At 45.7% G+C, this 14,419-nt stretch overlaps 1 protein-coding gene across 9 annotated transcripts in view; it reads left to right on the forward strand.

Annotated features, from left to right (window-relative positions):
• LOC137381290 (zinc finger protein 664-like) overlaps nucleotides 1-12,283 on the forward strand; it is a 41,680-nt gene extending 29,397 nt beyond the window's left edge. For 5 of the 9 annotated variants that reach the window (XM_068053632.1, XM_068053633.1, XM_068053634.1 and 2 more), the window contains 2 exons: nucleotides 9,750-9,863; nucleotides 10,895-12,283. In XM_068053632.1, coding sequence (XP_067909733.1) covers nucleotides 11,372-11,818 — 447 coding nt within the window. In that variant the 5' untranslated portion in view covers nucleotides 9,750-9,863; nucleotides 10,895-11,371 and the 3' untranslated portion in view covers nucleotides 11,819-12,283. Of the gene's footprint in view, nucleotides 1-6,830; nucleotides 7,720-9,749; nucleotides 9,864-10,894 lie in introns of those variants that run through there. The other 4 variants (XM_068053635.1, XM_068053636.1, XM_068053639.1 and 1 more) reach the window with 3 other exon arrangements.
• Nucleotides 12,284-14,419: the final 2,136 nt, after the last annotated feature.

Raw genomic sequence — 14,419 nt, forward strand, 5'->3', positions numbered from 1 at the left:
GACCAGCATGTTCCTGTGAGGAAGAAAGACAAGTTTGGCAAGTTTCGGGAAGCTTGGATAACACGGGATATTGTGAGCCGAGTCAAAAAGAAAAAGGATGATTGATGAGGGAAGGGCGGTGGATGTTGTCTATATGGACTTTAGTAATGCCTTTGACAAGGTCCCGCATGGCAGACTGGTGCAAAAGGTGAAATCACACGGGATCAGGGGTCAGCTGGCAAGATGGATACAGAACTGGCTCGGTCACAGAAGACACAGGGTAACAGTGGATGGGTGTTTTTCTGAATGGAGGGATGTGACTAGTGGTGTTCAGCAGGGATCAGTGCTGGGACCTTTGCTGTTTGTAGTATATATAAATGATTTGGAGGAAAATGTAGCTGGTCTGATTAGTAAGTTTACGGACGACACAAAGGTTGGAGTTGCGGATAATGATGAGGATTGTCAGAGGATACAGCAGGATATAGATCGGTTGGAGACTTGGGCGGAGAAATGGCAGATGGAGTTTAATCCGGACAAATGTGAGGTAATGCATTTTGGAAGGTCTAATGCAGGTGGGAGGTAGACAGGAAATGGCAGAACCCTTGGGAGTATTGACAGGCAGAGAGATCTGGGCGTACAGGTCCACAGGTCACTGAAAGTGGCAACGCAGGTGGATAAGGCAGTCAAGAAGGCATACGGCATGCTTGCCTTCATCGGTCGGGGCGTAGAGTATAAAAATTGGCAAGTCATGCTGCAGCTGTACAGAACTTTAGTTAGGCCACACTTGAAATATTGCGTGCAATTCTGGTCGCCACACTACCAGAAGGACGTGGAGGCTTTGGAGAGGGTACAGAGGAGGTTTACCAGGATGTTGCCTGGTCTGGAGGGCATTAGCTATGAGGAGAGGTTGGAAAAACTCGGATTGTTTTCACTGGAACGACGGAGGTGGAGGGGCGACATGATAGAGGTTTACAAAGTTATGAGCGGCATGGACAGAGTGGATAGTCAGAAGCTTTTTCCCAGGGTGGAAGAGTCAGTTACTACGGGACATAGGTTTAAGGTGTGAGGGGCAAAGTTTAGAGGGGATGTGCGAGGCAAGTTTTTTACACAGAGGGTGGTGAATGCCTGGAACTTGCTGCCAGAGGAGGTGGTGGAAGCAGATACAATAGCGACGTTTAAGAGACATCTTGACAAATATATGAATAGGAAGGGAATAGAGGGGTATGGGCCCCGTAAGTGCAGAAGGTGTTAGTTTCGGCAGGCATCAAGATCGGCGCAGGCTTGGAGGGCCGAATGGCCTGTTCCTGTGCGGTACTGTTCTTTGTTCTTTGACAGACTTTCCAGGAAAAATTTGGCATCAGGAATTTCAGCTATCACACTGGATTCTCAAAGAGTTGGAAAAAGGATGAGCTGGTGGCTTCTCTCTTAGCAGGCTTACCCCTAACTGAACTCAAAACAATATCCAAAAACGAAACCAACATTTGACCACCATAAATCTTGACATGTCACTTCTCTATAAACAACTCCCTTAGTCACCAAGGCTCCTGCTGTTTACTTAGCTTAAGACATGTGACTTCCAGTGAGGGATTGTTTTTAAATAAAGCCTCAAGTTCTTCCAGTGACCTTTAAAAAAAAAAAGTCCAGCATCTATTGGTTATCTGGATAACCATTTAGAGCACCCTCACAAGCCAGTCTGAGGGCTGTATTTTGAGACCGGTTGATCAGGTAACCATGGACAATATCCCAGTTATCCGTGTGAATATTCTGCCCAATGTGTAGGCAGCGACCAATTCTTTGTTTTGGCAGTATTAGTAAGCAGTTCCTTGATGGAACCGATTACATGTCCTCCATGAGTTGAGAACATGGGCAGATATTTGAAACCAGTTGTTACACTGGAACTAAATCTGATCTCAGTATCATTTGTAGGAGTTGTCTTAGATGTTGGGCATTCCAGCCTTGGCAATAGGTTTCCAATGTATCAAGGTTGGTTAGAATCCAATTGTTTTTTTTCCTGGTTGGTGTTTCCAGGTTTACCACACATGATGTATATAGAGTTTAAGTTGACCTGGCCTAGAGGTGTAATTTCTGGTTACTGGGGTTGGCCTACTGGTCCAGCAAGTCCTGCTCCTCCAGCATTGATATAAGCTTGAGCTCGTGCCTGTCAACTTTGATTAGAATGAATTCTAAGTTGTCTATAATCTTCTCAAAGATTCTGATAATTTATTTTGTTATGAGCTTTCCACCTGAGCGGGAGTCCATGGCTCCCAGGGACATATGCTGCTCCAGGCTCCATGATTCAATCATGGGCTGTTTTGCCCAAGCAGAAGGGCCACCCGCACATCAACACTAGCAGAATCTCTTATCCACAGCTGTTACATAAGTTTCTAAATTCACTTGAAAAAGCCCTTCAAAACATTCCGACAGGGGATGCAGAGACCAAGTGGGCCCACATCAGAGACGCCATCTATGACTCAGCAATGACCACCTTTGGCAAACGTATGAAGGAGAATGCAGACTGGTTTCAATCTCACTATGAAGAGCTGGAACCTGTCATAGCCGCTAAGCACATTGCACTGTTGAACTGTAAGAAAGCCCCCAGCGAATTAACATCTGTAGCACTTGAAGCAGCCAGAAGTGCTGCACAAAGAACAGCCAGGCGCTGCGCAAATGTCTACTGGCAACACCTATGCAGTCGTTTTCAGCTGGTCTCCGACAATGGAAACATCAGAGGAATGTATGATGGCATTAAGAGAGCTTTTGGGCCAACCATCAGGAGGATCGTCCCCTTCAAATCAAAATCAGGGGACACAATCACTGACCAACGCAAGCAAATGGACCGCTGGGTGGAGCACTACCTAGAACTGTACTCCAGGGAAAATGTTGCCACTGAGACTGCCCTCAACGCAGCCCAGTCTCTGCCAGTCACGGATGAGCTGGGCGAACAGCCAAGAAAATCGGAACTCAGTGATGCCCTTGATTCTCTAGCCAGTGGAAAAGCCCCTGGGAAGGACAGCATTACCCCTGAAATAATCAAGAGTGCCAAGCCTGCTATACTTTCAGCACTCCACAAACTGCTCTGCCTGTGCTGGGATGAGGGAGCAGTACCACAGGACATGCGCGATGCCAATATCATCACCCTCTATAAGAACAAGGATAACCGCAGTGACTGCAACAACTACCGTGGAATCTCCCTGCTCAGCATCATGGGGAAAGTCTTCGCTCGAGTCATTTTAAACAGGCTCCAGAAGCTGGCTGAGCGTGTCTACCCTGAGGCACAGTGTGGCTTTCTAGCAGAGAGATCCATTATTGACATGCTGTTCTCCCTTCACCAGCTACAGGAGAAATGCCGCGAACAACAGATGCCCCTTTACGTTGCTTTCATTGATCTCACCAATGCCTTTGACCTTGTCAGCAGACGTGGTCTCTTCAGACTACTAGCAAAGATCAGATGTCCACCAAAGCTATGAAGTATCATCACCTCATTCCATGACAATATGAAAGGCACAATTCAGCATAGCGGCACCTCATCAGACCCCTTTTCTATCCTGAGTGGTGTGAAACAGGGCTGTGTTCCTGCACCAACACTGTTTGGGATCTTCTCCCTTCTGCTTTCACATGCGTTCAAATCTTCAGAAGAAGGAATTTTTCTCCACATAAGATCAGATGGCAGGTTGTTCAACCTTGCCCGCCTAAGAGCGAAGACAAAAGTACGGAAGGTCCTCATCAGGGAACTCTTCTTTGCTCACGATGCTGCATTAACATCCCACACTGAAGAGTGTGCAGAGACTTATCGACAGGATTGCGGCTGCCTGCAACGAATTTGGCCTAATCATCAGCCTCAAGAAAACGAACATCATGGGACAGGACGTCAGAAATGCTCCATCCATCAATATCGGCAACCACGCTCTTGAAGTGGTTCAAGAGTTCACCTACCTCGGCTCAACTATCACCAGTAACCTGTCTCTTGATGCAGAAATCAACAAGCGCATGGGAAAGGTGTCCGCTGCAATGTCCAAACTGGCCAAGAGGAAAATGGCGCACTGACACGGAACGCAAAAGTCCAAGTGTATCAAGCCTGTGTCCTCAGTACCTTGCTCTACGGCAGTGAGGCCTGGACAATGTATGTCAGCCAAGAGCGACGTCTCAATTCACTCCATCTTCGCTGCCTCCGGAGAATCCTTGGCATCAGAATCCAATGCAGAAGTCCTCGAGGCAGCCAACATCCCCAGCATATACATCCTACTGAGCCAGCAGCGCTTGAGATAGCTTGGCCATGTGAGCCGCATGGAAGACGGCAGGATCCCCAAAGACACATTGTACAGCAAGCTCGTCACTGGTATCAGACCCACCGGCCGTCCATGTCTCCGCTTTAAAGACGTCTGCAAACGCGACATGAAGTCCTGTGACATTGATCACAAGTCGTGGGAGTCAGTTGCCAGCGATCGCCAGAGCTGGCAGACAGCCATAAAGGCGGGGCTAAAGAGTGGCGAGTCGAAGAGACTTAGCAGTTGGCAGGAAAAAAAACAGAAGCGGAAGGGGAGAGCCAACTGTGTAACAGCCCCGACAAGTAATTTTATCTGCAGCGCCTGTGGAAGAGTCTGTCACTCTAGAATTGGCCTTTATAGCCACTCCAGGCGTTGCTTCACAAACCACTGACCACCTCCAGGCGCTTACCCATTGTCTCTCAAGACAAGGAGGCCAAAGAAAAAAGAGAGTTGTGCAGGTGTGCACCTGATCATTAGTGAATTTTCCCTTTGATTATCTTTTTGGATATTTTGTATCCCCTGGTTCTCGGGATCAACATCAATTGTGCCATGGCTTCTAATGGCTCCATTGGAATCAAAGCATTCTATTTCAAAGATTATTACTTGATCTTGTGGAGGTATTGGGAGAGGATTATTTGCCCTACCAAAGCAATCGTTTGGGTTTCCTAATGGAAGCACTTGGCCAATTTGATAGGGTTTGCCGTTTTGTCAGGAACTAACCTCGGTTGGGATTTAATGCGAACTTCATAATAAATTTCTAAGTCACAAAGTTATATTGAGGGAGGTGTGATTTAAGTTCTACAAGGCTTGATCAGGGACTTGTTGTGTCCAGATAATTAAAATCTGTGTTTCAGTACATTGTCAGTAAAACACTCCTTTTATACTTAATAATCTAAAACATATATTTAGATATAAATATAAGTGTAGCTTTCCATATCAACTCAGAAACACATTGGGTGCCAACTATGGTGGGTTATAATCCTATCCCTTTCTGGGGTTATCCCAGATCCAGCAGATTTCTCAGATGATCACTCTCAACTTAAGGTTGAGCAAGGCAGATCCCAAAGACTAAATGGGTCTGAAGGACTGATTCAATGCTCCAAAAAGGAACGGAACTAGCTGAGAATATTACCATCCTCCAGATCGCATTTTTAACAAGGTTCAGCCTGACTATAATAGCCCAGATATTATGAGGAGCTGGGAATCTCTCCTTGTAATGTAATGTACCTGCCTACCAAAGAGTGTACAGAATCAGGTTCACGAGTTAGCGATACAGAATCCTATGTGAGACAATATTAAGTTCTAATTTATATAAAAGTTTATTGAAGAACTGAACATGCAATTCACTGTTGGTGAGAGAGTCAATCTTAACATAGAACAAAGAACAGTCCAGCACAGGAACAGGCCGTTCGGCCCTCCAAGCCTGCGCTGATCTTGATACCTGTCTAAACTAACACCTTCTGCACTTCCGGGGTCCGTATCCCTCTCTTCCCATCCTATTCATGTATTTGTCAAGATGCCTCTTAAACGTCGCTATCGTACCTGCTTCCACCACCTCCGCCGGCAGCAAGTTCCAGGCACTCACTACCCTCTGTGTAAAAAAAACTTGCCTCGCACATCCCCTCTAAACCTTGCTTGCCTCGCACCTTAAACCTATGTCCCCTAGTAACTGACTCTTCCACCCTGGGGAAAAAGCTTTGGACTATCCACTCTGTCCATGCCACTCATAACTTTGTAAACCTCTATCATGTCGCCCCTCCACCTCCGTTGTTCCAGTGAAAACAATCCGAGTTTATCCAACCTCTCCTCATAGCTAATACCCTCCAGACCAGGCAACATGCTGGTAAACCTCTTCTGTACCCTCTCCAGAGCCTCCACATCCTTCTGGTAGTGTGGCGACCAGAATTGTACGCAATATTCCATGTGTGGCCTAACTAAGGTTCTGTACAGCTGCAGCATGACTTGCCAATTTTTATACTCTACACCCCGACCAATTAAGGCAAGCATGCCATATGCCTTCTTGACTACCTTATCCACCTGCATTGCCACTTTCAGTGACCTGTGGACCTGTACGCCCAGATCTCTCTGCCTGTCAATACTCCTAAGGGTTCTGCCATTTACTGTATACCTCCCACCTGCATTAGACCTTCCAAAATGCATTACCTCACATTTGTCCGGATTAAACTCCATCTGCCATTTCTCCGCCCAAGTCTCCAACCGATCTATATCTTGCTGTATGCTCTGACAATCCTCATCACTATCCGCAACTCCACCAACCTTTGTGTCGTCCGCAAACTTACTAATCAGACCAGCTACATTTTCTTCCAAATCAATTATATAGACTACAAACAGCAAAGGTCCCAGCACTGATCCCTGCGGAATACCACTAGTCACAGCCCTCCATTCAGAAAAGCACCCTTCCACTGCTACCCTGTGTCTTCTATGACTGAGCCAGTTCTGTATCCATTTTGCCAGCTCACCTCTGATCCCATGTGACTTCACCTTTTGTACCAGTCTGCCATGAGGGATCTTATCAAAGACTTTACTGAAATCCATTTAGACAACATCCACTGCTTTTCCTTCATAAATCATCTTTGTCACTTCCTCAAAAAACTCGATCAAGTTAGTGAGACACGACCTCCCCTTCACAAAACCATGCTGCCTCTCGCTAATAAGTTCATTTGTTTCCAAATGGGAGTAAATCCTGTCCTGAAGAATCCTCTCTAATAATTTCCCTACCACTGACATAAGGCTCACCGGTCTGTAATTTCCTGGATTATCCTTGCGATCCTTCTTAAACAAAGGAACAACATTGGCTATTCTCCAGTCCTCTGGGACCTCACATGTAGCCAATGAGGATACAAAGATTTCTGTCAAGGCCCCAGCAATTTCTTCCCTTGCCTCCTTCAGTTTACTAGGGTGATCCCATCAGGCCCTGGGGACTTATCTACCTTAATGTTTTTTAAGATGCCCAACACCTCTTCCTTTTTGATAATGAGATGACTGAGACTATCTACACTCCCTTCCCTAGATTCATCATCCACCAAGTCCTTCTCTTTGGTGAATATTGATACAAAGTATTTAGCACCTCGCCCATTTCCTCTGGCTCCACACATAGATTCCCTCCTCTGTCCTTGAGTGGGCCAACCCTTTCCCTGGTTACCCTCTTGCTCTTTATATACATATAAAAAGACTTGGGATTATTCTTAATCCTGTTTGCCAATGACTTTTCATGACCCCTTTTAGCCCTCCTGACTCCTTGCTTAAGTTCCTTTCGACTTTCTTTATATTCCTCAAGGGCTTCGTCTGTTCCCAGCCTTCTAGCCCTTATGAATGCTTACTTTTTCTTTTTGACTAGGCTCACAATATCTCTTGTTATCCAAGGTTCCCAAAACTTGCCAAACTTATCCTTCATCCTCACAGGAAGATGCCGGTCCTGGATTCTAACCAACTGATGTTTGAAAGACTCTCACAGGTCAGATGTTGATTTACCCTCAAACAGCCGTCCCCACTCTAAATTGTTCAGTTCTTGCCTAATATTGTTATAATTAGCCTCCCCCCAATTTAGCACCTTCACCCGAGGACTGCTCTTTTCCTTATCCACAAGTACCTTAAAACTTACGGAATTATGGTCACTGTTCCCGAAATGCTCCCCTACTGAAACTTCGACCACCTGGATGGGCTCATTCCCCAATACCAGGTCCTGTACGGCCCCTTCCCTAGTTGGACTATCTACATATTTTTTCAAGAAGCCCTCCTGGATGCTCCTTACAAATTCTGTCCCATCCAAGCCCCTAGCACTAAGTGAGTACTAATCCAAGCTCTTAGTTCATCTGCCTTACCTGTTATACTTCTCGCATTGAAACAAATGCACTTCAGACCACCAGTCCCGCTGTGCTCAGCAACATCTCCCTGCCTGTTCTTCCTCTCAGTCTTACTGGCCTTATTCACTGGTTCCCCCTCAGTTATTTCACCTGCTGTCCTACTGTTCTGGTTCCCACCCCCCTGCCACACTAGTTTAAACCCTCCCGAGCGACGCTAGCAAACCTCGCAGCCAGGATATTTGTGCCCCTCCAGTTTATATGCAACCTGTCCTTCTTGTACAGGTCCCATCTGTCCCGGATGAGATCCCAATGATCCAGATATCTGAAACCCTCCCTCCTACACCAGCTGTTCAGCCACGTGTTTAGCTGAACTATCTTCCTATTTCTAGCCTCACTGGCACGTGGCACAGGGAGTAATCCCGAGATTACAACCCTCGAGGTCCTGTTTTTTAACTTACTACCTAACTCCCTGAACTCACCCTGCAGGACCCCATCACTCTTCCTGCCTATGTTCCTGCCAATGTGTACCGCAACCTCTGGCTGTTGACCCTCCCTCTTCAGAATGCCCCCTGTCCATTCAGAGACATCCTTGACCCAGGCACCAGGGAGGCAACATACCATCCTGGAGTCTCTTTCATGTCCACAGAAGTGCCTATCTGTGCCCCTGACTATTGAGTCCCCTATAACTATTGCTCTTCTGCACTTTGTCCCTTCCTGCTGAACAACAGAGCCAGCCATGTTGCCACTGCTCTGGCTGCTGTTCTTTTCCCCTGATAGGCCATCCCCCCCAACAGTATCCAAAACGGTATACTTGTTAGAGAGGGGGATAGTCACAGGGGATTCCTGCACTGACTGCCTGCCCAGTCTAGTGGTCACCCATCTATCTGCCTGCACCTTGGGAGTAACCACTTCTCTAAAACAGTGGCGCAGTGGGGGCGGCACAGTGGCGCAGTGGTTAGCATCGCAGCCTCACAGCTCCAGCGACCTGGGTTCAATTCTGGGTACTGCCTGTGTGGAGTTTGCAAGTTCTCCCTGTGTCTGCGTGGGTTTCCTCCGGGTGCTCCGGTTTCCTCCCACATGCCAAAGACTTGCAGGTTGGTAGGTAAATTGGCCATTAGCAATTGCCCCTAGTATAGGTAGGTGGTAGGGAAATATAGGGACAGGTGGGGATGTGGTAGGAATATGGGATTAGTGTAGGATTAGTATAAATGGGTGGTTGATGGTCGGCACAGACTCGGTGGGCCGAAGGGCCTGTTTCAGTGCTGTATCTCTAAACTCCTGTCTATGACACTTTCTGCCACCTGCATGCTCCTAAGTGCATCCAGTTGCTGCTCCAACCAATCCATGCGGTCTGTGAGGAGCTGCAACTGGGTCCACTTCCTGCAGATGTCGTTGTCCGGAACGCTGGAAGCGTCACGGACCTCCCACATCTCACAGGTGAAGCACTTTACCCCTCTAACTGACATTTCTAGCACTAATTAATAAATTAATTTAAAGTAAATACTCATTAAATCCTTACTAAATTAAGTTACAATTAACTATATGGTCCCTACCTCTAGCTTTCTGCTATAAATATTAAATGTTAAGTGCAGTAATCTCCTCCCTCCAGTTTAGTTACTCCTCTACTTATTAACTAATTAGTTAATTAACATTAATTAATTTATCAATGTTTTATTTTCAGATTCAGTGCAGATTCCTGACCAGCCAATCAGGTCACAGCTCTCCTCTGACATCACTATTTTTTTTCAATACTCCGACGCGCTGTAAGAGCTCCTCTCTGCTCCACTCCTGGAAGGTAATAGTTCTGGGAAAAGATAGAAAATACAATTTTCTTTCTAGTAGAGAATCCAATTTTTAAATCCAAATATTGTTACAGTAAAATATTTAAGTAGGAAATCAGTTAATTATTAAAGTAACACTTCCCTTAAATACCCAAGTAGAAGACTTCAGAGATCGAGAAACCTCATCCCTTGCCTTACCTCACACTTCTCTGCATTCAATTCCATTTGCTACTGTTCTGCCCACCTGACTGGTCCATTGACATCTTCCTGTAGCCTACAGCTTTATTCTTTATTATCAACCACAAAGTCAATTTTTTACCATCTGCAAACTTCTTGATCAGAACCCCTACATTCAAGTCCATATCATTGACATATCTCTGAAAAAGGAAAGGACCTAATACTGAGCCCTGCGGAACCCCACTGAAAACAGCCTTCTAGTCACAAAAGTACCCATCAACCATTCCACTTTGCTTCCCACTTGTCACTTTGCCTTGGATCCCATGGGCTTTTACTTTTGTGATGAATCTGCCATGTGGGACCTTATCAAAAGCCTTGGTTACACTTTAGCCCCACTCCCCTAATCTTTGGTCATCGGTGTGGAGCGGGGTGGATAGGTCAGAGGATTTTCTCCTGGACCTGGTCTTCGGCCTGGTTAACAGAGCAATGCATAGGTCCAGGATGTGCAGGGATCATGCTGGGGTGGGGGTGTCACTCTGGCTGCCATCCTCTCTTCCATGGTCTTGTCCATGCCTGGGGGTCCCTGGAGAGGGAACGTGTGGTGTCCACAGGTATGCTTGATACCCTCTGTGTCCGGTGGGCACCTCAGGGTACAGAGTGTCTCATAGATACTGGGAACAACGTTCTGGTTTAGTTAGGAAGGCTTCCTTTCCTTTTGTTGAGACATTGTTGCTTATTTTGTCTTCTTTTAGTTTGAATGGACACGTGTTTGGGGAGAACAAGAGAATGTTCCATCGAGATTAGAATGATCTGTTCTGAATTTCTATCCTGTACTGACAGTGATGATTTTTGTAAACTCCTTTTACAGGGTATTAGAAGGGAAGGATTTGCAGACAGGAAATCAAACCAAACATCACACCAAGATCTGACTCGATTCATCAGGACCTGAATATCAATATCCTTTGAATATAGAAGGTGAAATGTTTGTCTCTTCTGTCTGTGGGGAAAGATTGCAAACATCAGTGTGACTGGAAAAGCACCGGGACCCACACATCCGAGTGAGTGTGTTCCATCGCACTGACTGTGGAGAGAGATTTAACCAGTTACACAGATTGAAAACACATCACACCACTCATATTCTGTATGTTGATGAGGCTTCAATTGATCATCCAACCTGGAGAGACACAAGGACATCCGCACTACGGAGAAACCATGGAAATGTGCGGACTGTGGAAAAGGATTCAATTACCCATCCCTGCTGGAAATTCATCGACGCAGTCACACTGGGGAGAGGCCATTCACTTGCTCCGTGTGTGGGAAGGGATTCACTCGCTCATCCGACCTGATGAAACACCAACGCATTCAGACTAGCGAGAGGCCGTTCACTTGCTCTGTGTGTGGGAAGGGCTTTGCTCTGTCATCCCATCTCCTGAGACACCAACTTGTTCACTCTGGTAAGAGGTGTTTTGTATGTTCTGAATGTGAGAATAGCTTTAAAAGCAAAAAGGACCTGCTGACGCACCAATACATTCACACTGGGGAGAGACCGTTCACCTGCTCTGTGTGTGGGAAGGGATTTGCTTTGTCATCACTACTGCTGACGCACCAACGAGTTCATACTCGGGAGAAGCCATTCACCTGCTCTGTATGTGGGAAGAGATTCACTCAGTCATCAAACCTGCTGAGACACCAGCGAGTTCACTCTAGGGAGAGGCCATTCACCTGCTCCGTGTGTGGTAAAAGATTCACTCAGTCGTCAAACCTGCTGAGACACCAGCGAGTTCACAAGTGACTGTAGGGGTTGGATTCTGCTGTTGTTGCTGTTATTAATCACATCCAGGACTGAACTATCTTCATTCTGACAGTTGGGGGTAATGTCAGTTGATGTTAATAATCCCTATAACTGGGCTGTAGTTTAATATTCCTGATATTTGTGAAATATATCAGCTTTGCATCAAAAACGCAGAGTTTGCATCCTTGATTTCTCTAAGATAAAAGGAGACTGATGTTCTGTTCCTGACTGTTCCATTTTTGAACCTTTGTTAATGGAAGTCTTGTATTTGTATAGTGCCTTTCATGACTTCAGGTTGTCCCATAGTGTTTTAACCTTGTCAAAAGACTTGCTAAAATCTATGTCCCATGAAGTTTTTTGATGTGTGCTCTGTGCTGTTTGCAGCTGTGACTCATTGGATAGCACTCTCACCTCTGAGTCAGAAGGTTGTGGTTTCGAGTTTTCTCCAGAACTTGAGCAAAAAAATCAAGGCTGAGACTTTAGTGCAGTACTGAGGGAGTACTGCATGGTCAGAGGTGCCGTCTTTTAGATGAAATGTTAAACCGAGGCCCTGTATTCCCCCTCAGGTGGATGTAAAAGATCTTGTGACACTATTTCAAAGAAGAGCAGGGGAGTTATCCCTACGTGTCCTGGTCAATATTTATCCCATCATCAACATCAGGAAAACTGGTCATTATGTCATTGTGGGATCTTGCTGTGTGCAAATTGGCTGCTGAGTTTCCTACATTGCAACTGTGACGACACTTCAAAAGTACTACATTGGCTGTAAAATGCTTTGGAACATCCTGAGGTCAAGAAAGGCGCTATATAAATGCAAGTCCTTTTAATGTCGTTAATACAGCAGGAAAGTTTTTCACAGCAAAGTCCCCCAAACAGAAAGGTGGCTATTAGCACATAATCTTGTTCACTGATGTTGGTTGAGGAATAATTATTGACAGTACCGGGGAGAACACCCCCTGCTCTTCAAAATCATTTCATGTGATTGTTTTCATCCATTTGAGAGAACAGATAGGGTCTTGGTTGATGATGTCATCTGAAAGACGGGACCTCTGACAGTGCAGCACTCCTCCAGTACTGCATTGGAATATCAACATAGATTTTATGCTCAAGTCTCTGGATGTGAATTTGAATCCACAACCTACTGACTCAGAGATCAGTAACAAGGAAGATAGAGGAGGGTAGTGCAGTTGACGTGGTCTACATTGGATTTTAGCAAGGCTTTTGACAAGGTCCCACATGGCAGACTGGTTAAAAAAAATAAAATCCCATGGGATCCAGGGAAATGCAGAAAGGTGGGTACAAAATTGGCTCAGTGGCAGGAAACAAAGGGCAATTATTGACAGGTGTTTTTGCGAGTAAAGGGCTGTTCCAGTGGGGTTCTGCAGGGCTCAGTATTGGGTCCCCTGCTTTTTGTAGTATATATTAATGATTTGGATGTAAATGTAGGGGGCATGATCAAGAAGTTTGCAGATGACACAAAAATTGTCCATGTGGTAGATAGCAATGAGGATAGCTGTCGGCTGCAGGAAGATATTGATGGTCTGGTCAGATGGGCAGAAAAGCGGCAAATGGAATTCAACCTGGAGAAGTGTGAAGTGATGCATTTGGGAGGTCAAGCAAGGCAAAGAAATACTTAATAAATGGGAGAATATTGAGAAGTGTAGAGGAAGTGAGGGACCTTGGAGTGAATGTCCACAGATCCCTGAAGGTAACAGGACAGGTTGATAAGGTGGTTAAGAAAGCATATGGAATCCTTTCCTTTATTAGCCGAGGTGTAGAATATAAGAGGAGGGAGGTTATGCTGGAACTGTATAACTCATTGGTTAGGCCACAACTTGAGTACTGTGTGCAGTTCTGGTCACCTCATTACAGAAAGGATGTAATTGCACTAGAGAGGGTACAGAGGAGATTTACGAGGATGTTGCCAGGACTGGAAAAATGAGGAAAGATTGGATCGACTGGGGTTGTTCCCCTTGGAACAGAGGAGGGTAAGGAGAGATTTGATTGCAATGTACAAAATGGTGAGGGGCCTGGATAGAGTGGAGGTGAATGGCCTATTTACCTTAGCAGAAGGGTCAGTGATGAGGGGGTGTAGATTTAAAATGATTGGTAGAAGAATTAGAGGGCAGATGGGGAAAATCTTTTCACCCAGAGGTTGGTGGGGGTCTGGAATTCACTGCCTGAAAGGGTGGTAGACGCAGCAAACCTCCTCACTTAAAAGGTTCCTGGATATGCACCTGAAGTGCCGCAACCTGGAGGGCTATGAACCAAATGCTGGAAAGTAGGATTAGGCTGGGTGGCTTTTTATTTCTCAGCCAGTGCAGACTCGATGGGCCAAGTGGCCTCTTTTTGTGCTGTAAATTTTCTGTGATTCTGTGATTGTATGAGAATGTAATCATTGAGGCACAACTAACACCTCATCATTACTCTATATTATTTCAGTTCTCAGACCCTCAGATATTCTCATAGGCAAGTCCGAGCTCCCCATAACTTCCAGATTGTCTCTCCTTGTCTTTGTATCCAGGAGAAGGTATCAGTAACATGCCCATGTATCTGCAGTGTAGTGGGAGCTTTAGTCTGTATCTAACCCATGTTGTATCT

The sequence above is a fragment of the Heterodontus francisci genome, chromosome 22 (genome assembly GCF_036365525.1).
Source record: "Heterodontus francisci isolate sHetFra1 chromosome 22, sHetFra1.hap1, whole genome shotgun sequence".
NCBI classification, from domain to species: domain Eukaryota; kingdom Metazoa; phylum Chordata; class Chondrichthyes; order Heterodontiformes; family Heterodontidae; genus Heterodontus; species Heterodontus francisci.